General features: G+C 41.6%; 1 protein-coding gene across 1 annotated transcript in view; it reads left to right on the top strand.

The window, feature by feature from the left end:
- Dennd1a (DENN domain containing 1A) overlaps window positions 1-25,362 on the top strand; it is a 490,889-nt gene that overhangs the window by 251,622 nt on the left and 213,905 nt on the right. Inside the window, 1 exon segment of the mRNA XM_021234065.2 lies at window positions 11,442-11,552. Coding sequence (XP_021089724.1) covers window positions 11,442-11,552 — 111 coding nt within the window.

The raw sequence follows: 25,362 nt of genomic DNA, 5'->3' as shown, positions 1-25,362 counted from the left end.
TCTATGCTCACTCCTCAGAAAGCACTCTATCCATACATACGTCAGTGCCCCTTTGCTTTATTGTCATGCTCAAGGTTCCAGTTTATAGAAAACAGCCGTGATTGTGTGTGTTGTGTGTGTATGTGTGCAAGCATTTGTGAAGTGTTTATGTGTGCATGTGTATTTGAGTGTACACACACTCAAACGTGTGTGTGCATATGTATTTGTGCCTATGTGTGCGTGCATGTGTGTGTGTTATAAAAGCAGAATGCTCAGCCTGACTGGTCTCAAGAGGAAGTAGTTCTCAAGCAAACTTTCTTTCTTTGTAGCCTTCAGACTATACTGTCATGGAGCACTAGGGAAATAGATGGCTGGCTGACTAGAGTGCTTCTGTGTTGTTTAGATCTGGTTAATTTATCACTGTTTAAACTGGGGGTTGGGTAATACTTGAAGCAAAAAAGATACCTTTGATTTATTTAAAAAACAAAAAACCTAAGTTTAGAAGCTACAATTTAACAACATAGAATGGGTATCATAATAAATACTTACTACCATGGCTGCTTCTTCACTTAATGGTATATTAAGAGCATTTGCCCATCTCATTCAAAATCAGAACACAGATTCATATTAAAAATGAGCATAATTGCCAGGCGGTGGTGGCGCACGCCTTTAATCCCAGCACTCGGGAAGCAGAGGCAGGCGGATCTCTGTGAGTTCGAGACCAAGCCTCGTCTACCAAGCGAGTTCCAGGACAGGCTCCAAAACAATACAGAGAAACCCTGTCTTGAAAACCAAAAAAAAAAAAAAGAGCATAATTATCACCAACCCTTTGCCGACTTTAATGCTGTGTTCCCTTCAGTGTTTGATGACTTTCTTCCCAGAACTTTCTCTGAAACTTTACAGGATGACTATGACTGAGAACCGTGTGTGCAGTAGACTTTTTGTTATTGTTGTTTTTTTGAGACAGGGTTTCTATGTGTAACAGTCCTGCCTGTCCTGGAACTTCCTTTGTAGACCAGGCTGTCCTTGAACTCACAGAGATCCGCTTGACTCTGACTCCTGAGTGCTGGGATTAAAGGTGTGTCCCACCACCACCTGTCTAGACTATTTTTTAATATAAAAATGATACTGTACACCATTATTTTACTTGTGGCTTAAATTATCCTAAAAGTTGTTCACATCTACCTGTTTTTTTCTTTTTAATGGTGTGTGTGTGTGTGTGTCTGTGTGTCTGTAGTCCCAGTACTCAAACAAAGACCTTTATATCTGCTAGGCAAACACTACCACTGAGCCACATTACCAACCTTAGTATTCTTGTTTAGTAATACAAATAATTTAGAAATCATATGATACCACATAGTAATTGATAAAAGCTTGTAATCTCTAAGTACTCCGTATTTACTCCAGATAAGCCTCTATTTCCAAGTTTTTAAGTTGTATTTTCCATCATTTTCAAGGTTTGCTTGTTTTTTTTTTTAATGTGCACATTTTTGTTACTGAGGGTATATCCCACATCATTGAGGGTGCCCAAGGAGGCCATAAGAGGGCATCACATCCCCTGCAAGTGGAACCACAGGCAGTTGTAAGCCACCTATGGGTGCTGGAAACCAAAACTTACGCCCTTTGGAATGACAGCCAATGTTCTTAACCACTGAGCCATCTCTCCAGCTCCCATCATCCTTTAACATGTCCCTGTTGCTACTCTCAAGATGTTTTTGTTTCATGTGTCACCTACTGATTTTCTTATGTGAGGTAAGAATTTTGATGCCCCTTCCCAGAAACTAAGAAACATACAAAATATTGTCTCTCACTCATCTATTTCTCCTCCCCATTCTTCCTCTATCTCTAGCAGTTAGATTATGGCTCCTTTCTCCTCTTGCACAGCTTGTCTTATTTGAGATGTTGGGTTTAGCATCTTTTTCTTTCTGGCTTTACTCGCTCATTCTGTGAAAGCATTCTCCAACAGTGTCCTGAGAGAGTGTATCTTTGCTGGAGGCAACAGTTTTGAACTTGCATGATTGGATAGTGTGAATGGGGAAGTCTAGTTTGCATGTCACTCTCCTTTCAGAAATGGGAAGACATGTTCACTGACTTCTTACTCTTGTAGCCTAGGAGATTTGGTCAGTTTGATCCCTGGTATTATTTTTTTATGATCTGTTGGCTTCTAATATCCTGAAATTGAACAATGATGTACCTTAATGGGTCTGTTTCCACCCATAGTCTGAGTCATTGGTCATCTTATTTGCTTTGGAAACTCACATCATTACAGTTTACAAGTATTCTCATATTATTGTTTGTTTGTTTAATCTTTATTTCTCTTTTCTGTGGCAGGTGGAATTTAAACCTCCTGATTAATCTTCTAATGTTCATTTTCTCTCCTGTTTTCCACATTCCTCTTTTAGACTGACCTCTCCTTTCTTCAGTTTTTCCATTCCTTTAAATTTTCTACTTTGGCCATCTTATTGTTAGTCTTTTTTTTTAAGCTTCATCTGTGAAACTTTTATTCCCATATTTAAAAACTAATTCTAATTATTTCTCTCCTCTTCCTGCTCCCTTCCATTTTTCAGGCTTGTCCGTGGACACCAGCACCCTCCACCATTAGCTTCCAGAGCAGCCATTAGAGCACACGCTGCATCTGCATGGTGGCTCCCACATCACCTCACTCTGACCTGGCTTCTGTTTGTCTGTGAATCTCTTGTAGAGCTTTCTTTGAGATGTCTGCACTGCCGCATTTAAGAGTGTGTCCTAGTCAGGTGTTGGTGGTCCATGCCTCTAATCCCAGCACTTGGGAGACAGAGGCAGGCGGATCTCTGTGAGTTCGAGGCCAGCCTGGTCTACAAGAGCTAGTTCCAGAACAGCCTCCAAAACAATACCGAGAAACCCTGTCTCAAAACAACAACAAAAAAAAAACCAAAAGGGTGGGGCCTAAACATCAGACCTGAAGTTCTATGCTCATGAGCATAGGTTGATCCCAAGAGGAACCCTTAGAACTGGTGTGACTGAATGCAGAGGTAGATTCTCCCATATCATTATCCTCTTGCTCATGACCAGTCACTTTTCTTCTGCTTGGAGAGTGGGCATTTTATTACCAGTGCTAAGGAAGCTGAGTGGGTTATGAGGTGACAACATGTAGTATGGTTAACTTGGTTTAGTCCCCATCCTCAGCTGTCTCTGGTATCCCCAGATCCTTCTGATTCAGATGGTCAGGTGCAGGAAGCCAGCTGAGGAGCTGGGGACTTGAGAGAAGAATCTTGGGAATGAATGACTTCCATTTCATTTGTGCCCTTTCCTAACCTTTGGAGACCGATCAGCTTTACTTCCTGAGGTTTCCTGGGACTCTGTGTGTAATCTGGGCTGGGTATTTTTTGCATATCCACCCACCCACCTCAATCTTAATGTCCAGCTTTCCCTTTCATCCTCCATCAACACTCATGTCACCTTGGACCAGGTAATCTTTTGTCTGTCTTATGCATTGTAGAATTTTTTTGAGCATCCTTGAGCAGTGCTCACTATATGGTTGTTATTATTCTCCTCTTTACTCCACCCCCAAACCATGACAGCCAGAAATGTCTCCAGGAATTTCCCAATGTGTCCTCAGTGATAAATGGTCTCAAGTTGAGAACCAGTTCATTAGTAACATCTTTTTAGAGTTTTAGAAGATTGACACTTCTCTTCTATTCTTCAGGGTTTATAACTTTGAAAATGCTTTTACTTGACTTTCCCTGGTGGTGTCAGGGAGAAAAGAGGAAATACCTAGGTACATTGTCGTGTTCTTCTATGCTAAATAGTAACATGATAAAAATGGCTACTTAGGTTTGACTCCTCTGTTTTTAAGGGCCAAGAATTCCTTTAAGAACTTGGTTTTAAAGTCACTGAACATTTTTATAATTCCCTAATTTTCAGCACCATGACTGCTGAGATTAGAAACATTTGTTTAAACTGTCTTCTCCATAACACCATCTCGAGTTCCTGGCTGCACTGTATGTTTCCTCCCCTGCCCCCACCATTTTTGAAATTTAGATTTTTTCTCTGCTGGTTTTGCCACTAATGAACCAATTCCCTGTGTATGACCCATTGTCCCCTAAATCCTCCTTTGCAAACCAGTAGAGGGCTGGTCTTGTTTGTTTCTGAGCAGAATAGTAGTACCAATCTGCCAGTCTCCTAATGCACACCATTCCATTTTAATCCCTGCAGCTACTCCGTGAGAGGTAAACGTGAGCTCCATTTCACATGCACAGAGCCCAGAGCTCATAGGCTCTGGTAGCTAGCCTTAGTCTGCAGGTCAGTGGGGTGTAGCAACCCAGGTTCCAAGGTTTGACCCCCTGGGGTTGACTTGTGATATTCATGAGAGAAAAAAAAAGAAGTAATATTTTATATCTGAAATACACAACAAAGCAAGGAAGCTTTTCTTCTCATGAGACACTGAACTTTTGTGAGACCAATTTGTGTGGGTTTGACACAGAATCACTATAGAGCTCTGGCTTTGTTGAAATTTGCATTTTAATCTCTTGGTGATTTTTCAAGGATTAATTTAAAATGACTAAATTGCTGCATTGCGAATTGAAACAAGCAATAACCATGGGGTTGTTAATGTGATACAGTCTGCTGTCATAGAAAGAACATGGGTTTTGGAGACAGCCAGACACTAGCCTGGGCTCTTGGCTTCTTGTTTTCTTGGAACCTCAGCATTCTTATTTAATAAACAGAAACAATGTGGGGCCTAGGAAGTCTTAAACGCTAAGTTCCAAGGATAGTGCTGAGTGCCACCAGAACGTTTTCTCCTTGTTCTGCTTTCCTAGGTATTCTAGTTCTGACCTCCTTGAGGTCCCAGTGTGACTGCGAGCTGAGGAACATGATTCCCTGTGGCTTGTCTCTTCTCAATGTTAGCTGACATTCTTAATTGTACAAATTAGTGCCATCCTTTCATGGGATATGTCTTTCATGAAGCCACAAAAGGCTCTTTGTGGTCCCAGTCGTCACTGGTGTGGATGTAGCGTGGGGGCCCAATGCTTGTCATAGAAGGGTCTTTCTAAATTTAAGAGAGTAAGCAACTGAAGGACACATGGCCTTTGGGACCCGGGCCCCAACAACGGTCTGTTTTTCTGACATCAGAAAGTGTGGCTAAGACCAGGCATCATCTGCTACATCCTAACTCTTACACTGGTCAGTGGTGTGGTTACTAGCCCCTCTGAAAAAGAAGGGAGACCCAGAGCTATAAATTGGCTTATCCAGCTAAAACCGGAATTCAAACCTGGGTGAGTCCAATTCCAGTGCGAAGATGCTTCGTGGTGCCAACTCTAGCGCCGCGTGTCCTACCCTACACAATCATCGTTGTAAGCAGTGTGATTAGTGCCACTTCTCCTTTAAGGATGGAGAGTTAGTACCTGGAGCTTGTAGTTGCTTGACATAAAGCTATACGCTATCAGTGACTGGCTGGCTGGCTGACTGACTGGATGAATGAACTAACAAAGCACCCGGCCCGAGAAAGGGAAAAGAACAGCTCCTTACAGCTGGCTTTTGTACCAATTTGTCTACAAATTGATAAGGAAAGCAAACGTGGAAAATTAATTCTTTCTACTTTCAGCTCCTTGTTGAAGTTAATTCTCATTATTTCTCCAGTTTCTTTGTAAAAATATTTTCTTGCTTTTCACACACATACAAAAAATATAATTACTATGTAATTGCTCATCAGGGTTTTTGTGTCTATCTTGATAACACATGTAGGAGTAAATTTTATGCAGTCAGTAATTAAATGAACATAAATCTTTATAAATTTTAAACAGGTGACCTGCTTTTAAGAAAAAGTCACAGATCATGGGCAGATATGTAATAATAATTACATTGCAAGCTGGCTGTATAAGAGATAGTTTGTTTTGCACCCAGGTTTTGAAGTTTACTTTTGATTAATGGATAATAATATAGGCCTTAATTTGAAATATTAAACAAACCTGTTTTAATTATCTGGTCAGTGTCATACCAAGTGGTTAATGATGCAAGAAAAGTGTTTAGCCGGATGGTTACATGCGACATTGCCCAGACTCCACTTTGTCAAAAGATGCACCATAGTATAGAAAAGATTTATGAAGTCGTCATGGCTTTGAAAACTAAACAAAGCTGAGATGGTACAAGAGGGCTGTTATCGAGTACTGAGACTGTGTAGGAGTAGTCAGATAACTGTTTACTCTAATGGTCCCCCTCACACTCAGGGACAGAGCTGACCCCATGACTCTGCTTTCATTCCTGTGACACATGTCTCTCATCTGACTGCTCAAAAGAGCGTGTGGGGTTTTTTTCTTGGGAAGATTATTTTAGAACCTAAAATTTGTAATTCTTTTTTAAGAATCTGATGCCACTATGGTAACTTGAATCCTTTTTGTAATCGCGTAAGGATTTAAAGTTTGTTTTATTAAAACAATTAGGCATGGTGGTGCAGCAGTATGCCTGTACTCTTAGCTATTCGGAGCTCTCAGTCAGGAGGATGCCTGATGCTCAAGATCTCCCAACCAGTTTGGGAAATACAGCAAGACCCTGTCTCTCTTTAAAGAAAAAATCATATTGTAACACATTTGAGTAAGAGTTATTTTAGGACCTGAGACCCATTGACAGAATCAAGCCTCTGGCCTAAGAAGCTGCCCCTAGAACTGGTGCAGTGAGTCTTTATCCCTGTACCCTGCTGCAGAGCTTCAAAGACTAATCAAATGACAGACTGGAGCAGACTAGCATCTGCTTTGAAGGCTCCAAGGAGTACCCAGCTTAAAGGCGGTTCTTTGGTTTGAGGATTATCTCATTTCCCTATGGAATTGAACCTAAGACTCTTTCTCTCTAAGCCACACAATATCCCCTCCTGGGCCCAACCCATTCCAACCCCACCCCTGACCTCCACCTGCTTCATCACCTCAGGCATGGATCACAGTCGGTGTGAAATCCCCAGCCACCTACACTGGTGCTGGAGCCAACAGGGAATGAGAAAGGAATAGCTATTAGGAGGTGTTCCTCAGGAGCATGGGGTTTGCCCAATGCTGCTCCCATCTTTGTCTGGGTTGAGACTTTGGCCAGCATCTTTTTGTACAGATTGATAAGTGGAAGCTAAGAGTTCAAGGACTTGCTGCAGGACATACCTCCTCTGAAATTCACCTTCTGTGCTGCACTGTCTGGGGTCCTCCTTATGTTTGAGTCTGGCCAGACTGGGAAATGGGTACCTTCGTGTCTCTGCTATCTAGCCCTACAAGGGTTGGATGAGTTGGAAAGCAAGGAAAGGAGTGTTCTTTTTTTTTTTTTTTTTTTTGGTTTTTCGAGACAGGGTTTCTCTGTGGCTTTGGAGGCTGTCCTGGAACTCCCTTGGTAGTCCAGGCTGGTCTCGAACTCACAGAGATCCACCTGCCTCTGCCTCCCGAGTGCTGGGATTAAAGGCGTGCGCCACCAACGCCTGGCAAAAGGAGTGTTCTTAAGCTTAGAAACAAACACACTGGCACTACATAAACTAAGACCAGAACACAGAGCCCAGAAACAGTCCCCCAAGCAAGGTTCTCCTTTTCTGACATGTGAATTATCTAGCAGTAACTAACAGAGGATGAAGGGGTGGGTGGATGCTCAGGCTTAGCTGTGATAGGGTTGCTGTGGTCCAAGATCCCATGCTGAGGAACAGGCAGCAGTAATGCCATGTTCTACAGGCATGGTGGTTGTTTAGGAGGGTTGACGTCTAAAGTAGACAAACAGAAGATGTGCACAGAAACATAGGCCCAGAGAGCCTTTCTTGTCACCTCTCCAGGTCTCATTCTTTGTCAAGTCCTGTGGTTAAGAGTGTTTTTCACATGTATGCCTAAAGCTTTCTTCTAAATTGTTTACACATCTGGATTCTCCCCCTGCCCCCCCACACGCACCGTGGCAGTAACTGGCAGTAACTTAACTGACAGTAAGTAACCAGTTAGTGGTTAATAGGACCTCCCCATCCGCCTTTTTCTTTCCATCCTCCATAGGCTTTGGAGAGATCTTTTTAATTAAAATTTTTTGTATGTGTAGCTGTTTTACCTGCATCTGTGTACCGTGTGTGTGTGTGTGTGTGTGTCTGTCTGTCTGTCTGTCTGTCTGTCTGTCTGTCTGTCTGTCTGTCTGTCTTTGGACATGCTCACATCTATTTTTTTAGTTTATTTTTATTTCATGTGCATTGGTATTTTTTTTTTTTGCCTGCATGTATGTCTATGTGAGGGTATCGTATCCTCTAGAACTGGAGTTACAGACATTTGTGAGCTATCATGTGGGTGCTGGGAATTGAGCCCGGATCCTCTGGAAGAGGATCTAGTGCTCTTAACTGCTGAGCCATCTCTCCAATCTGAAGGAGATCTTGTTGAAACATAAATCTGATCCTGCCTTTTTTCTGTGGACCCTTCACCAGCACTAAGTAGCTGGTCACCTCTTTTGACTCACAGCCTGATTTTCTACCAGGTGACTTTTTCTTCCTGATATACTACACTGCCTACTAGACCACTCTCCTGTGCCCCTGCACACACCAGAGCCAAGGGACAGGTAGTCTTCAGCCACTTGTTTCCTCCACGTGTGGATTTATTCTTTCAACAAACTGCTGAATATTGGGGTTTGTAATTTACTCAAAGATACTCAGCCTGGTGGAAAAACATCCTTAAATCTGAGTTAGTATTAGATAAGGACAAATTGCCATAGAAACACAAAGGAATGTTTGGTAATGGAGTCCAGGAACCCTTCCAGAAGGAGGTGACATGGGGTTGGGTCTTGCCAAATAAATGGGCATGTTAAGAGCAGAGAAGAGTATTCTGGGAAGAAGTAAAGACCTGGGGATGGGAAATGACAGGGCAAGTCTGAGAAGTTGAGGTTTGCCATGGAGCTCAAGCAATTGGGCTTTTAACAGCAAGAGGGAGATCCCTGTCTCCAAGGGGCTTTCTCGGAACCCAAACTTGGCAGGAGCTAAGAGTGAGCCAGGGCCCCCTCTGCCCCGCAGGTGCTCTCCTATCCAAGAAGTTCCTGGGTTGGGGCCCTTGGCACTCACTACCACTCTGGCGGGTTGCATCCCAGAAGGAAAGAGGCAAGGGAGGAAGCAGATAAGAAAGACAGCTTCTGTTTAGACACAAATATCTTGGTGATCAGCACAGATGGGATGAGAAATACCAAAAAAAGTACATGACAGTTTAGAAAGAATTTGGCTAAATGTTACATATTTTTAACATACCTGTTTTGAGTTTTTGGATCAAGCACCTGAGTCACTCAGATCTTGACTGGGAATGGGTGCCTGCCTCAGTCAAACGGTGTTCTTATTTCGGAAACACACCCTTCCCCATCCACAAAAGTGATTTTTTTTTTCTCCCACCAAAATAAGGCACAGGATTTGTCTCTGACGCTGTGTCTCCCTATTTGGACGGCAAGCTGTGTAACATATTTCTCCTCAGCGTGAAGCTTCTTGGCAGACTCTTGAGGCCACGTTTTGGTGGCTTCAGAGTTATCTTTGGATCTGTCAAAAGTGCTAATGGGCTCTCTGGCCTTCTTTAAGCTCCTCATTTCTATTTTCTTGTTACTTCCATCCTCTTCTAAAAGAAAAATTCATATAATTCATCAGCAGTTAAGCTCTCTGAGATGCTCTGCTGAGGGCCTCGTGTTTGTTTGTGAGAACCGCTCTGCCGTGTCACAGTCTTGGGAGCAAACCCCACCCTGACATCATTAGCTCAGCGCTCCTCAGTCCACTGGGCAGAGAAATGCTTCTTGTCCAGTTCCATCCTTCTGTAGTGCTCATTTTTATTTTTTCCATGGAGTTTGTTAGGATGCAAGCTGGTATAGCAGTTACCAGACAAGATTCAGATTCAAGAGACCTGCCCTTGGCTCTGCCCTTCCTAAATGGGTGATCTTTAGAAGCAGCTGCAGCTTTGTAAGCTGTAGTTTCTCCGTGTAGACAGTGTCTATCTAAAGGTTATTAGGAGGAATATAAAGAACACAGATATAGCATACTTGGCCCGGCATGTAAGGTTTCATCTATAAAAAGGGCAACAATTTCCAGCAGGGGGAGGTTCCCCCTTTGCACATGTACCTCTTGTTTCCCCTATACTCAATATTTATTGAATATGATATTTTAACTTATGCTTTAGAGTGTTGTATTTTTAAACTCTAGACTGAATCTTCTGTTGTCCACTTATCATGTGACCTTTGTTATATTACATCCCTTTTCTGTGCCTCCTTTTACATCTTTTAATAGAGAGAGTAACATCTAGTTCAGTGAACAGATTTAAGGTTAAGCAAGGTGACCTGTGCAAAGCCTCATCACTGTAGAAAATGAGTGAGCAGTATCTAGGAGGCACAATGTAGGAGAGTAGTCGGTGTATAGAGCTATTAATCCACTTGATCTTTATTTATAAACTTCGATGGGTAGCCTAATACTCTGGTCAAACAGTAATAAATCATGGGTAAGTGCCCATTCTTATTTATTTTCAGCAATAATATTGTTAAGAAGGACTTTATGCTGTTTTTCATATAAAATCTACTGGTCTACTTAAATTATGGGTTGTGGATCTTTAAATATGATTAGCTGCCACTCCTTCCCTGCTTTCATTGCCTGAGAGTTACTTTGAACAACATTGAAAACCTGTAGCATTAAATAAATTAGCATATTCATATATTATTAATGTCAGGGAATGAAGAAAGTATTGTAAAAATGAAATGCTCTCCATTTCCCTGATGAAATCTGAAGAGTCCTAATCCATAATGCTAGTTAAATGAACAAAGCCCAGGTTACAGGGGAAAAACAAAAGCTGGTTAACACACAGAAATTGTTACAACTTGCTGCTGTTTATCCACGTTTCCCCCCTTTTGAGTGAAATACTTGAGAGTTGTAAGTCTTTGAAATTTCTTAATTCTAGCAGAGCCATTTTGGAGAGTGTATGCTATGGATACCGACAGAAAGGACGAGGCAGGTGATGCCGTACTTCTGTGCTAGGGTCACTGGGCAGAAGCAGGGCCTGTGCCAGGAGCTTGGACACTTTGTTTTGCTAGGATGTGTGGCACAGTATCTCAGAAAAGTTCTAGGGGGTAGGGGTCCGAAGATCAGAGGAGAGTCCTGTCCTCATTGCTTATTAGACCATTTGATCTTGAAGAGTCTCCCTCAGACTGAGTCTCCTCGTTTTTGAGATTGCAGAGGTCCTGTGCTTCCCCTCCTTTGGAGCAACATGAAAAGCAAGCACAGTGCTATCTGTGTTTGACCTGGAGTTGTAACCTGTAATCACCACACAAGGGTGCAGTTGCTCAGGGTGCTCATCTCCAAGGGCTCTTTGAACTTTGCATTTCATGGCTTCATGTGTGACTGGAGCTTGGGCTCCCGGTAGGAAGAGTGGGACAAGGGAAGCAGAGCCTGTGCCTTCTGATTATATGCTCTCCTGCTTTTATGAGATGCTATGCGTAATAAGAACAAACAAAATAAGCCACAAGCTTTGCTCTCTTCCTTCTCCTAGAGAAATCTGACAGAATATTTTGTGGCTGTGGATGTGAACAACATGTTGCATCTGTACGCCAGCATGCTGTACGAGCGCCGGATCCTCATCATCTGCAGCAAGCTCAGCACTGTGAGTAGACCATCCAAGATGGCTTTAGTCATCTAATTTTAACTGAAAGATGTATCGGCAAGATTAAAGAATATTATAGGAAAACGAATCATCCACACTCCCCTCATATGGTAATACATCACCATCATTAATTATTCATGTTCCTTTACAGTGTCAAAGCCCATTTCATTTATTCTTGCAGTCTCATGATCAATTATAGTTTTCCTCTTGATTGTGCATTATGAACATTGTGCCTATCTCCACATAAGCTTATTTTTGTCATTTCTTTAAAATGTTGGTACTGTATTCCATTGTAGTAATGTAGTCATGGTTTACTAAAGCTTTCTTCTCTTGATGGTCATTTAGGTTGTTCATAAATAAATCCTCTAGTAGATGATACTACAGCAGACATCTTTGAGCTCTTTTTGATTGAATCAGCCCACATGTATATGGGGGCTTTGTAAATAATAAATATGCTAAGCAGTGGGACCTCTGGTCAAAGGCTTTGAAAAAGACTAAGAATTGGGGGCTGCCAGATTATTTCCTCAGAAGGCTGGGCCTGTGTACAGCCTTTGCTGTAATTGCCTGTGTCTTTCTATGTATTGTTCATGTATTTATGCTACATATTAATGTTGTAATAAAAATAGGTATAAATGATATGGTAAGTTTTAATTTTGTTATCTTTGGTTTTAGGTGACTGTTTTCCATGAATCTGTTCCCTGTATGTATTTTGTGAATAGCTTTTCCCATTTACCTCAGAGGGTTGTTGATGATTTGTTCTGTTTTGTGGGATTTTTAAAAAAATATTGTGTTGGATGTGTTTTCATGTTTGGAAGTGAATGTGTATATCCTGGTGCCCATGCATCAATGTGCCCATGCATATAGAGGCCCAGGGTTGTTGCTGTGCGGCTTCTTCTATCTCTTATGTTGAGGCAAAGTCTCTTGTTGAACCTGGTACTCGATGTTTCAGCCATCTTGTTCAGCCACGGATTCCCTGTCTCATCTTCCTGCCTACTGACATGACCAGAAAGCCACTACCGCACCCAGCATTTTTGTCTGATGTCGGGAGATCTGAACTCCAATCCTCACACTTACATGCAGGTGCTTTTCCCACCGAGTCACCTCTCAAACCCTGATTTTGTCTGTTTGAGATACAGTTGTTTCTTTATAATAGAAACAGGCCTTGAACTCACTATGTAGTCCAGAGTGGCCTCAAATTCATTGGCTAGCAATCCTCCTACTTCAGCCTGAGAGGCAAGTGTGGGCCACTGTGCCTAGCCTGAAGTTTTTCTCATAAGTTAGAGTATATAGTATTAATAATAACTTTTGGTATATGTTTAACATAATTTTTTCTTATTTATATTTTAATTTTTTTCACTTAGGTATGGTTAATTAATCTTATTTTAAAAGTTCTCAAATAAGCATTCCCAAAAGTTGAAATGATTTCATCTTGTAACTGGTAGTAATTTACTGAAGCTTCTTTATCACATTTATCCTCATAATCAATATATAAGCTCATGTCTGTATGTGTGTTCTTATATACCTGTGTTTAGAGTTCAGAGAGGATCTTTCTCAAGTTCTGTCTACTTTCCTTTCCTTCCTTTCCTTTTCCTTTTCCTCTTTCTTCCTTTTCTTTTCTTTTTTTGAGACAGAATCTTTTCAAACCCAGAATCAAAGGCTGATTCTAAAATGAGTATGGATAAAAGAAAGAACCAAAAGCATACTTGAAGAAAATGAATGGGTTGTGATAGCTAGCTTTAGTAAAACTTTCTGTAAAGCTGTATCCACTGGTCTGCTGTGGTAGTGGCGGCATTGTGAGAAGGCAGGTACACTAATGGCACTGAATAGAGACCCCAAAACAGCCCACATGTACGCAACGGCTGTATTAGGAGGCGCTGAACTGTCTGTCGTAATTTAACAGACATTTCAGTATTAACCATTCACCTGGGGAAGGGAAAAGAAGACAGTGCCTGTTTCATGCAAGACTAAATTCCAAAGGAATTAATGTTTAAGTGTGAAGGAACCCAACATGCAGAGGAAGCCCTCCGTAAATGAGATATACCCCATCCCATCTTCAGTCTTCAACTAAATTAGGGTACAGCAGTCTCTTCTGCAGAGTATCAAGTACTAGATACCATGTTGGAGCCATGTGGCCATCATTGCAGCTGGACTGTGACTTTCTCATTATCATAAGTTAACTAACTAATGGCTGAGATTGACTTGCAGCAATGCTTTGGGTATAAAAGGAACAGCAGGCCTCACTAGGTCTTGTTACTGACCCGTGGGTGAGGTGGCAAGTTTTGGTGTCCTAAGTGGTTTTCTCTAAAATTTGTGTGTATGGTGTCCTTATTTTTATATTTAGATGTATTTCAGAAAGTTTTTGTCAAAAGAAAAAAAAAAGATGCCAAGTCCAAGAGATAGAGACAAAGTAATTCCTGTAGAAGGTTAAATATCAGTGGAGCTTAAGATTTTACACTCTGGGGATGAGAAAATAGTGTGGCAGTGTCTCAGACTCCTAACCCAGGTTTCTGTACCCATCTAATGTAAGGCCAGAACAAGTCCAGCTGCCTCGCCACACCCGTCAACACCTGAGGTCTGCAGTGCCCCTCCCTTGTCAACAAACTGTTCATCACTCTGCAAGTCTGGGTGGCTTTTTCTTACCATGTATTTCAATAGTTATGATCAAACAAAAATCATGATTTCCTGAAGCTTGTGTTTGAGTAAGAGAGACCTAAGTCAGACCGCCCACTATATATATGGCCCAGTAGCTCCTGAGAAGTCCCCAGGAGTAAGGAGAGTAGAAGAGAGTGGGGAAGGGACCATGATTTTACTTTAAGTTGGGAAAGTGTGTCTTAGTGCCATGTTGTATTGTCTCCACGCCACCTCAAGGAAGTGCTCCACAGAGAAACAAGAGCCTAAGCTCTGCCCAGTCTTTTGTTTCTCCTCCTCTGCTAGCACTTTCTCTAGTCCATACCAGCATGATAGAGTGACTCCCAAACTGTAAAGACAAAGCACGGGCAAGGGAGAGGGTTTAGCAGGTAATGCACCTGCTGCCAAGTCTGATGCACCGAGTTCAATTTCTGAGACCCACTGCAGTGGTGGTGGAAGGAAAGGACTTACTGCTCAAGTTGTCCTCCAGCCTCCACACGGGCACACACATGCGCACACGGGCACACACATGCACACACACACGCGCACATACAAATGTAACTACTGCTCAAGTTGTCCTCCAGCCTCCATGCAGGCACACACATGTGCACACGGGCACACACACACACACACACACACACACACACACACACACAAATGTAACTTTTTAAAATGACAACTTTCTTTGAGGCACATGTACTTCATCCCATTTATAGTCTTCTCTTTACCCCTTGTCTTTACCCCTTTACCCCTTTAGAACAAAATTCTTCATCTATTTCTATTGATAGAAGTTTCTGTTCCACAGGTCCTGCAGCCATTTAGTCCCAAATAAACACAAAGAGGCTTCTATTAACTATAGACTGTTTGTCCTATGGCCCGGGCTTCTTATTAGATAGCTCTCTCTTAATTATTAACCCATTTCTGTTAATCTGTGTAAATCTTTACCTGGTCTTGGCTTGCCAGTGATGCCAGGATCTCTTTCTTCCTCTGCAGCTACATGGCATCTCTCTTGCAACTCACTTTCTGTGTTCCTCTCCCCAAAGTTCTCCTAGTCTGATAGCCCCACCTATACTTGCTGCCTGGCTACATCCTGCCTGTCCATTGGCTGAAACAGCTTTATTCATCAACCAATAAGAGAAACATGTATTCACAGCACACAGAAGGACATCCCCTGTCATATTTCCTGTTTAGTCCCTCTGCTTTCATTCTCTCTTGTCATTTTACTGAGACAGCTTTTGTTTGAGCCATCAGTGGCTTCATGTTAGTAAAATTAAAATAGTTAATACTTGCAAAACTCTTAGAACATGGTCTGGCATGTAGTATGTATACATGTTCATGATAAATCACTTTATGAGAGGTCAGATTTTAATGTTTCAAATGAAAACCAAGAAGTGATTATTTAGAAACAAGAAGATTAATTTTGTGTTATATGATTAAGGGTTAGGACAAACACAAAGCAGACAGTTGCTAAAGTTCCAAAAATGTGTTATCTTGACTTTAGGGGTAATTATTGTGGGGTTTTGTTTGTTTGCAGATAGTTGATTGCAACTGAGTTCTGAATTCTACAACTGATGATTAAGACTCTCCTCTTTCTAGGAAATGGGTTTCTGCTTCCAGCTAAAAGGCACTTGGTAGCATCCAGTATCCTCATCTGTTATATGGAGTATCTCTGGGGTCGAAGGAACTGAGCATTCAGGAGTTGGGTTCAAGCCTTTGTCTCTCCAGATTCAGGAGTTGAAAGTCTTCCCATTGTTGCCTCTGACCTTCTCCAGCATAGCTCTTACTTAACTCAAAGACCAGACAGATGTGAAGGCTATTTCAGCCTGAGTTGTTCTGAGGACCCTCTTGGAAGAACCTCATGTGTCTTTAATAACCCAATAAACCACATGTTCTTCACTTCACCTAATAAGATATAGCTTAATACTCCTCAGAGCTATTGAGGATCTGAAAGATAAAGGCTACCTAGCATTCCAGAGTACATCTATAAAAAAGGCTGTGTATCAGAGACAAAACTAACACTACTTTTTAGTTCAGATAACATATATCCTAGGGTGTCCTAGTCAATAACATTGTGATGTTCTATATAAGATAAATGTAAGTTTTTGTTCTCTTTACTCAGTTAATGTTTATTGATTGTTTTCCTTTATACATGAAAAATAGGGGAGGCTTAGCTAAATCTTGTTCTCTGATTTCTTGGAACACAAAGATCCCATTTTTCTTCCATATTTTCACATTCAAGTTTAACTCATTGCTTTTTGGAAATATTTGTAGATAGCTAGTATACCAAAGATAGGAACTTTCTACAAATGATATACCATCATCACTCCAAGTATTTAGAATTATTCCCATTTTGCAGAGCAGCCTGTTCTTTTGGGAAGGTGAAAAAACTTACCTGAAGTCTGTGCACTAGTCCAAGAGAGAGAGAGAGAGAGAGAGAGAGAGAGAGAGCCACAAAGTAAATCATTGTAACGTGTAGTCTTCCCGCCAGCCTGGTTCCAGAGCCACGTCAGTCCCAAATGAACACACAGGGGGCTATATTAATTATGAAGCTGCCTGCCATCTGCTATGTTTTCCAATTGGCTAGCTCTGACTTAAATGTCAACCCACAATCGCCAATCTGAATATTTCCATGTGTCTTACTGGAGAACAGGGTCCGGACCTCTTATTCCTCTGGCTTTCTACATTGTGACTGTCTGTGTCTCTTTCCCAGAATCCTCCTCGACTCCTCGTCCCACCTATCTTGCTTCTCTGTTGGCCAACAGTGCTTTATTCAAACCAGTCAGACACATATTTACAGAACGACATCTCCCAACATCTCCTTTTTTCTGTCTAAAATAAAAGAATGGTTTTAACTTTAAAATAATCAAATTATATATAACAGAACAGTTATCAAGTAAGAACTATAGTTACAATATTTAGTCCATTAACATTTAGTAAGATTTAAAGAAAGTATCATCTATTTTATCTTTGTGAGTATAAAGTCTTATATGTAACTTATCTTTTATCATAACTAAGGAAAATTATAATTATAACTATCTGTCTTCAATTCCATCAAAGACCACAGAAGGATAATATATAAACACTAGAATTGACAGAGATATCTTGCTACCTGGACAGTCACCCGAAGTTCCTCTGTAACGTTGGGGCATCCATCTTCAGCCCATAGGCCACAGTGTGTCCGGAAGACTTCTCAGCAAAGCAGGAAATTTCAAACTGTCCATCTGCATTAGCAGTCTGTCAGTCATTTTTCTGTGTCCTACAGAAAGTCTGGCAGACTCCTCCATGAAGCAGGAACCCTGAAGGACTGTCCAAATTCAGTCGTCACTTTCCTGTGGGTCCTGCATGTCCAGTTTATACAGCAACAGTCAAACAGTCTAAGCAAGAGCAGTTTCTTGCTCAAATGACTATAATCTTGCCATGTTGAAAGCAAAGTCCATAACGAGTTTCTTGATGCTCATTTTCCTCTCAGACATAATTGATGTGCCAGGAACAGACATTTCTCATTGTCAAGAAAAACCCTAAACCATTTAAAATGACATTTTCTGAAGGTCTTTGAAAGGTTTGAATACTACCTATCTTAAATACATCTCTGTATATCTAGAAAAGCTAACTTACCTAACTATAAGTTCTGACTATTATAGGTAACTGTTTATAATTTGTATTTAATTGTACATTACATTTTTAAAAGATCAGTATAAACACAATACTTAAACAAGAGAAATTTACATATCACAAAACTGACCTTTAATTTGTATCAATAAATGAAAAACCATACCAATACAAAGTATTCATTTCCATAACATATTCCCCTTTAACTTTTTAAAGGAGATTGGTTGTGACCATTAACCAATTATAAGCAACCCCATTTAAATGAAAACAAAGATTTATAAACAATATTTGGGAATTTGGACGTTGTTCATTCCAAACTGCTTCCTGCTGATAGGGGGGGCTGTTCATACCATGGGGATCATGACAAAACTCAGAAACCTGGCCAAGTCCTTGTTTTTGTGTCCGTAAGGCTGCATCATCTCAGCTGTTTTAGATGTTGGATCACTTGAGCCACTGCTTGGGACATGGCTTCAGGAGGTCTTGCTTCATCAAATCACAGAAGCCTGGAAGGAATCCACAGCTTTCCATTTTCTATAGAAACATAAACAAAAACTCTTTTCCCAAGTAACCTGTCCTTATATTTAAATTTAGAACTCAAGGCATTTTCAAAAGATGTAAGTTGGTTTAATTCAGTAGTATTTATAACCAAGTGTATTTTAGCAGTTTTTATTCCTTCTTTAGCAATTGAACAGTTCAAAGACAACACAATAGCATACAGTATCCAGACTCTATGTGTATTTCCGTCTTTACATGGCTTTTTTATTTATTTATTGTTACTCTCTTTTAGTTTTACTGTTTCCTTTTTTGAGACAGGCTTTCTCTGTGTACTTTGACTGCCCTTGTATTCTCTGTACACCAGATTGGCCTTGAAATCACAGAGATGTGTTTGTCTATGCCTCCCGAGTGCTGGGATTAAAGGCGTGCACCACCATACCCAGCTACTCTCTTTATTTATGTTTTCCTCCCAAGTACTGGGATTAAAGGCGTGTGCACCACCAACGCCCATCCATTTTCTCAAAGTCTTATCTTTGCCACCAGGCTATATTTGATTGGGACTCTTTCATATTGTAACCCTGTGTAAAAGCTACCACTAGAACCAGGGAAAAGTTGTTAGAGTATCCACCCCACTAAGAAAATTAGAGAATTCTGTTTATAAAAAGTCAAAATGATAAGAGCTGGTGGATAAGGTTTAGCTGGTGATGCTGATTTGGCTGAAGAATAAGGCCAGACTACACAGTAATCAGCGTTTTCTGCATAGCTCCAGGGCTACAGAGAAGGACACAGATGTATCTACAGAATGAATGTCTAGAACACTTTCCTCTAGACCCACACTCAGGATTTCATAAGGCAGGCCCTGGATTTTCTAACACTTCCTTAAGATTCTAAGTTAACCTTTCTGAGCTGTATACTGTGCGAGGCACTGTGTAAGCAGTCTTCTGCATGCTCACAAATGTACAGGCATATTTGCATGTGTGTGTCTGTGGTATCTATGATTATCATATTCTCATTAGTTCTTGTAACAACCCCAGGAACTACTCGGTCTTATTTTCCTTTTGCAGATGAAGATATTGACAACCAAAGAGTTGAAATGCCCTGTGTAAGATGAGCTGGAGAGATGATATTAGAACCAAAGAGTTGAAATGCCCTGTGTAAGATGAGCTGGAGAGATGATATTAGAACCCACTTCTTGTGGCTCCAAGCCCTTTTGGCTACCCCATACTCCTGCCTTGGTAACTGCGTTGGCCATGTGTTCCTCATGGCACTTGTCCATCCAGAAACATTTTTGGGTCAGAGTGTCTGCTGTTGCCTCCACATGCACACAGCTAACTCTTCAGTGCAGATCTCATAGCCCATGTGCCCGGCACCACTCTGGGACGCTGAAGTGCTCACCTTCCTCTCTCAGCCACTGTCAGTGTACCGTCAGATTTCATGTCTGCCCAGTCTCCCCCACTGCCATGCACAGCCCTGTAGGACACTGACCCAGCACGGCGAATTCAGGGCCATGGCTTGCACTTCCTTCCGCCTTTCTCTCTCTCTCAGTCCCATCCTCCCCTTCCTAAATTAGAGGTACTACAAGCTTCAAAAACCCCAGACTCTCCAGTTGACTGATAGCAAGGTGTGTTTACTAAGGAATCTATTTAGCGTATCTAGATGATGGGCTAAATCAATGCTTGAGAAGGAAGCACTGTTAGGGGCAAAGTCACGTGTAATTGAGTTTCCACATGTAATTACTTGTATCACTCCCAGAACTAGGGGAACAATATTTTTCTGATGGCACCTCGTTTAGAAAAAGAAAAAACAAACATAAAATCATTTCTCAGTTTCTTCTCAGCTAAACAAGCACACATTTTCCCCCAGAGAATGTAGGACTTGGGTAGAACCTGTGTACTCATGCCCTGACCAAGTGGTAGGTGTAATTGTGTCTTCTCACCTGCACCCCCAGCCTGGCCTTTGTAGATGTTTCAGTGTTCAGGAGAAGTCCTGGATACTTTCCCAACCTTGCCTGTCCCATCACACTCTTTCATGCATACCATCTGCTCTGGGGACCTGAGAAAGGACAGTTTGTAGCCGAGGCAGACATTCACATTTGTGTTAATTTCACTTCTTTTTAGAGGAACTCCACCTTGCCATGTCCATATCAGCCCAGGCAGTGGCCGGGTGTCTTACCAGCACAGGCAGAGCTTTCCTGGGTCTTCTGCACTACAGCAGACTTGTCCTGTTTGCTCATCTATAGCCCTTGAAACAAAGAAGTAGCAGTTAAAGGAGGTTTGAAAGACTGGACTGGAGCCAGGTCCTCTTTGCCTGCACACTCCACTCTGCATGTCCCAGCCTTAGGAACAAACAGCATTATTTTGTTTCAAACTGTGCTCAAGGGAAGCCAAGACCTTGTAGCTGGAAACTTCCCAAACAGTGAAGTCTACAACTAAATTTAGTGTTCTATTTAAAAAATAAATAAATTGAACATTTTGTGGTTCATCTTTTATATGTTGTGAGAGTGGGGTGGGGTTGAGATTAACCTAGTCACACTGACAACCTAAGGAGAATATTCAAAGAGTAAGAAACAAGCTAATCCTTTCGGTGAAGAGGGAAATCCTTAGCAAAGTGTAATGAAGTAACATGGAAATACATACTTGGCAGCCAAATTCACAAGTGGCATAGCCTGTCTAATCTGTATTACATAGTGACTCAGAGAATATGAAAAACTGTGAAAGTAGATGAAAGAAACCTCCACTGATAGGAAGGATGAGAAAAGATTGCTATGTTCTATTTATGTTGGTTTTCAATGTAAATATAAATAACTGCTTTTTAAACTGTTACCATTTCATTATGTGTAAGTTGGTTTTCTCCTGTTCATGTTGAACTGTAACTGGAGCAAAAAGAACCTGGCAATGTTGAGGAGACTGTAATACTATACAGTGCATTAGCAGTAGAATCTGTGGTCCTTTGATAAAACTTCAGCCATCCCGTCTCCACACCTATTTTCATCCTCATCTACTGCTTCCTCTGTAGTTTGAACAAACATTGAACACCTGCTTTGGACCAGAGAGAGGACTCAGATTGTTAGCAATTCCCAAATGCTGTTAGAAACACCAAGAAAACATGCTAAAAATGCAGGTTCACAGCCAGCATCTCTGAACACTTTGGTTTAAAAAGTCTAGTGCAGAACCCAGGATTTTTCTTTTTATCAGATTTTCCTATTGATTGATATGCAGCCACACTTGGGGTCATGGAACACGCTGTCCTCCTCCTGCAGAAATGATAGTAATTTGTTGGCATTGTTGGTTGTGCACCACTGGTTCATCTCCACTTAGAACTACATAGCAGAGACTATGTGTTTTTCTAGAAGGCAGTCATACTTGAATACAGACTAGCACTTACAAGTTCTTAGATCTTCTCTTTAAAAGAGCTTTGGTTGTGACCCTAGACAATCTAGAGAAGGACATCACTAAGCATAATCTATCCAGCTTCTCATAGGAGGCCACGACTGTCCACCATGAAACTTAAGGTTCGTGGGAGTTGGTAGATCTGGAGGGATGATGTTTCTTTTTTGCCATTTCATTAAAAACATGACCCTAAATTTTTTGTTATTTGAGCAACAGGGGCAATTTGCAAAATAAATTTGTATATTCTTGTGAGAAGTATGTGATGTGTACATGAGTGCATGTGTGTGTGCAGGTGACCTCACCTGCATAGGGTCGTGTAGAGACAAGGCTGATATTGGATGCCTTTCCTCAGTTACTTCTCTGTTATTGGTATCTTTTCTTTACTTAGAGACAGTTTGTCCCTGAACCTGAAGCTGGTTGTTTGCACTAGGTTAACTGGCAGGTAAACCCCCAGGATCCTCCTGTCTCCAGCTCCCAGCTCTGGGCTTTAAAACATGTACTGTCACACACCAGCTTTTTTATGTGTCCTAGTGATCTACATTCAAATACTCAAGGTTTACCCAATGAGCTGTCTCCCGGCCCTGGGTATTCTTTAGGTGTTAGCAATAAGAGATTATTTCTTGTGATTCATAAATCATACCTCCACCCAAGAAACAATGGGCAATATTAAATTTACTTACCTCTCAATATGTTTGAAAATCTCTAAACGGGGCCTACTTTGGCATAGATCTCAAAGGCATTCAGTAAGGAAGCAACAGTGAAGCAGTAAGTACTGTGTGAGTGGGACAGTGATTTATAATTCCCTTTGATGGTTTGGAAGGTGGCAAGTATAGGCACTTTGATGTGTTGTGAGATTAAACAATGCATTCAGGAATTTCTACAAACACAAGAGAAATTCACAGGTTTGCTGTTTTGCTAGTTTGATGACAATATTGAATCTACCAGCTAGATGCTTCAGACAGTCCTGTTGGTAGAATCTTCCTCAGAAAAGGACAGCAGGGTTGGAGGAGATTCAGACTTGGGGTCAGGATAATTTTGTTCTGATTGTCCCTCTTTGCCATGCACTTAATCACTGTGAGCCACTTTCTAGCCACATGGCCATGGGTAAATTGACCTCTGACATCTCCCTGCTATTTCCTCTAAAAGTGAGACTGGTAAAGAGTTCATGGTCCTGGCCATACACTACTGCTTCCATGAATACCACTTGACACTGAATCTCATCTTTGTAGATATTGACCCCCAAATCTGACTTTCAGAGCAAAGCAGGTGGTAGAGATCCTGGAGAGTTTTGCAGACTGTGTATATGACTGTTGTTGGTGATGGTGAATTCCTCGAGTCACAAAGAATAATCATAGCAACATGTAGGTTTTGTGTCTCCAATCACTTCTCACTAGTCAGTTAGTCACTGGGTGAGAGGTCACTCATCAGAGCTTGAGTGGCCCAAGGAACTGCTGTATTCACATGGCTCAGTGTTCCACCTGGCCTCCCACAGGAAGGAGCATAAGCATGGAGCTCTGAAAGCTCTGATGTGCCAGTCTCCGCTGCCTGATGCTCGCCCCAGGCAGAATCAGGGATTCCTTCTGTATATGCTAGCATACTTGAACCTCTATTATAGCACCTCTTTCATAATGCTTTTGTGTTGAAGTTGATTGTTTGCATTTTGATCTTTCTCTGTCTATTTTAACATGCTCGAGGGCAAGGCATGTACACATAGTGGATGCTCAGTAATTGTCCGATTAATGCAGATTAGAGCACAGAGGCAACTTCATATCCTAGCTCAGTCCTCGGTCTGTAACCATAGGCAAGTTTCCTTACCTGCAGAATGGAGACATTAGTACAACTACCTTATAGGGCTCTTGTGGAAGGTGGATGAGTTAAACACACATGAAACACAGTCCTGTGTGAAGATGATCGCGATAATGATTTTTGGCTTTAGTATCCCCAAGTTTGCTCTCACTTCCTAAGGTTGAATTTGGGATTTGCTCCATTGCAAGGTTAGGAGCTCACCACCCCAGTTCCTCCTCCTTTCCCCATTGATACTACTCATGATTCCCAATTTAGTCATGCTAGGGTTTGGGGTGGGAGTTGACATGATTTTTTTTTTATTTTAAAGCAATCTTTTCTCGTTTTACATACCAATCCCAGTTCCCACTCTCTCCCCTACTCCCATTCTCCCCTCCTTCACTCCCACCCCACCTCTCACCCACTCTTCAGAGAAGGTAAGGCTTCCCATGCAGAGTCAACGAAGTCTGGCACATCTCTTTGACGCAGGAACAAGGCCCACCCCCTGTATCTAGGCTGAGCCAGGTATCCCTCCAAAGAGAATGGGCTCAAAAAAAAACCAGTTGAAGCACTAGGGATAAATCCTGGTCCCACTGCCAGTGGCCTCACAGACTGCCCAAGTCACACAGCTGTCACCCACATTCAGAGGGCCCAGTTCCATCCCATGCAGCTTCCCCAGCTGTCAGTCTGGAGTCAGTAAGCTCCCACTAGATCAGGTCAGCTGTGTCTGTGAGTATCCCCAAACTGGTCTTGACCCCTTTGCTTCATATTATCACTCCTTTTTCTCTTTGACTGGACTCTGAGAGCTCTGTCCAGTGCTTGGCTGTGGATCTCTGCATTTGCTTCCATGAGTTACTGGATGAAAGTTCTATGATGACAATACAGGTCGTCATCGATCTAATAACAGAGGAAGGGCAGTTCAGATATCCTCTCCACTATGTTTAGGGTCTTAGCTGGGGTCATCCTTGTGGATGCCTGGGATTTTCCCTAGTGCCAGGTTTCTCCATAGCCCCATAATGGCTCCCTCCATCAAGATAACTCTTTCCTTGCTCTCCCTCTCTATCCTTCCCCCATCTCAACCATCCTGTTCCCTTATGTTTTTCTCCCCCTTCTCCCTTCCCCTCCCTTTCCATTTCTGCTTTCCCTTCTCTCCACCCCCCACTATGCTCCCAATTTTCTCAGGAGATCTTGTCTATTTCCCTTTCCCAGAGGAATAAATGTATGTCTCTCTTAGGGTTCTCCTTGTTACCTAGCTTCTTAAGGGTTATGGACTATAGGTTGGATATCCTTTATTTTACATCTATTATCCACTTATGTGTGTATACATACAGTATTTGTCTTTCTGGGTTACCTCACTCAGGATGGAGTTTTGTTTGTTTGTTTGTTTGTTTGTTTTCTGGTTCCATCCATTTGCCTGCAAATTTCATAGTGACATTGTTTTTTACCGCTGAGTAGTGCTCCATTGTGTAAATGGACTACATTTTCTTTATCCATTCTTCATTTGAGGGGCATCTAGTTTGTTTCCAGGTTCTGGAATTACGAATAATGCTGCTATGAACATGGCTGAACTAATGTCCTTGTGGTATGAAAGTGCATCTTTTAGGTATATGCCCAGGAGTGGTATTGCTGGATCTTGAAGTAGATTGATTCCCAATTTTCTGAAAAACCACTATAGTGATTTCCAAAGTGGTTGTACAAGTTTGCACTCCCACAAGCAATGGAGGCATGTTCCCCTTATTCCACATCCCCTCCAGCATGAGCTATCTTTGGTGTTTGTTATCTTAGCCATTCTGACTAGTATAAGATAGTATCTCTGAGTCATTTTGATTTGCATTTTCCTTGTGTTTTTTGAGAGAGGGTTTCTCTGTGTAACACCGGCTGTCCTGGAACTCCCTGTATAGACCAGG

Source organism: Mesocricetus auratus, unplaced genomic scaffold (assembly GCF_017639785.1).
Source record: "Mesocricetus auratus isolate SY011 unplaced genomic scaffold, BCM_Maur_2.0 Super-Scaffold_100047, whole genome shotgun sequence".
Classification (NCBI taxonomy): domain Eukaryota; kingdom Metazoa; phylum Chordata; class Mammalia; order Rodentia; family Cricetidae; genus Mesocricetus; species Mesocricetus auratus.
This window is presented reverse-complemented; position numbering and strand designations above follow the sequence as displayed.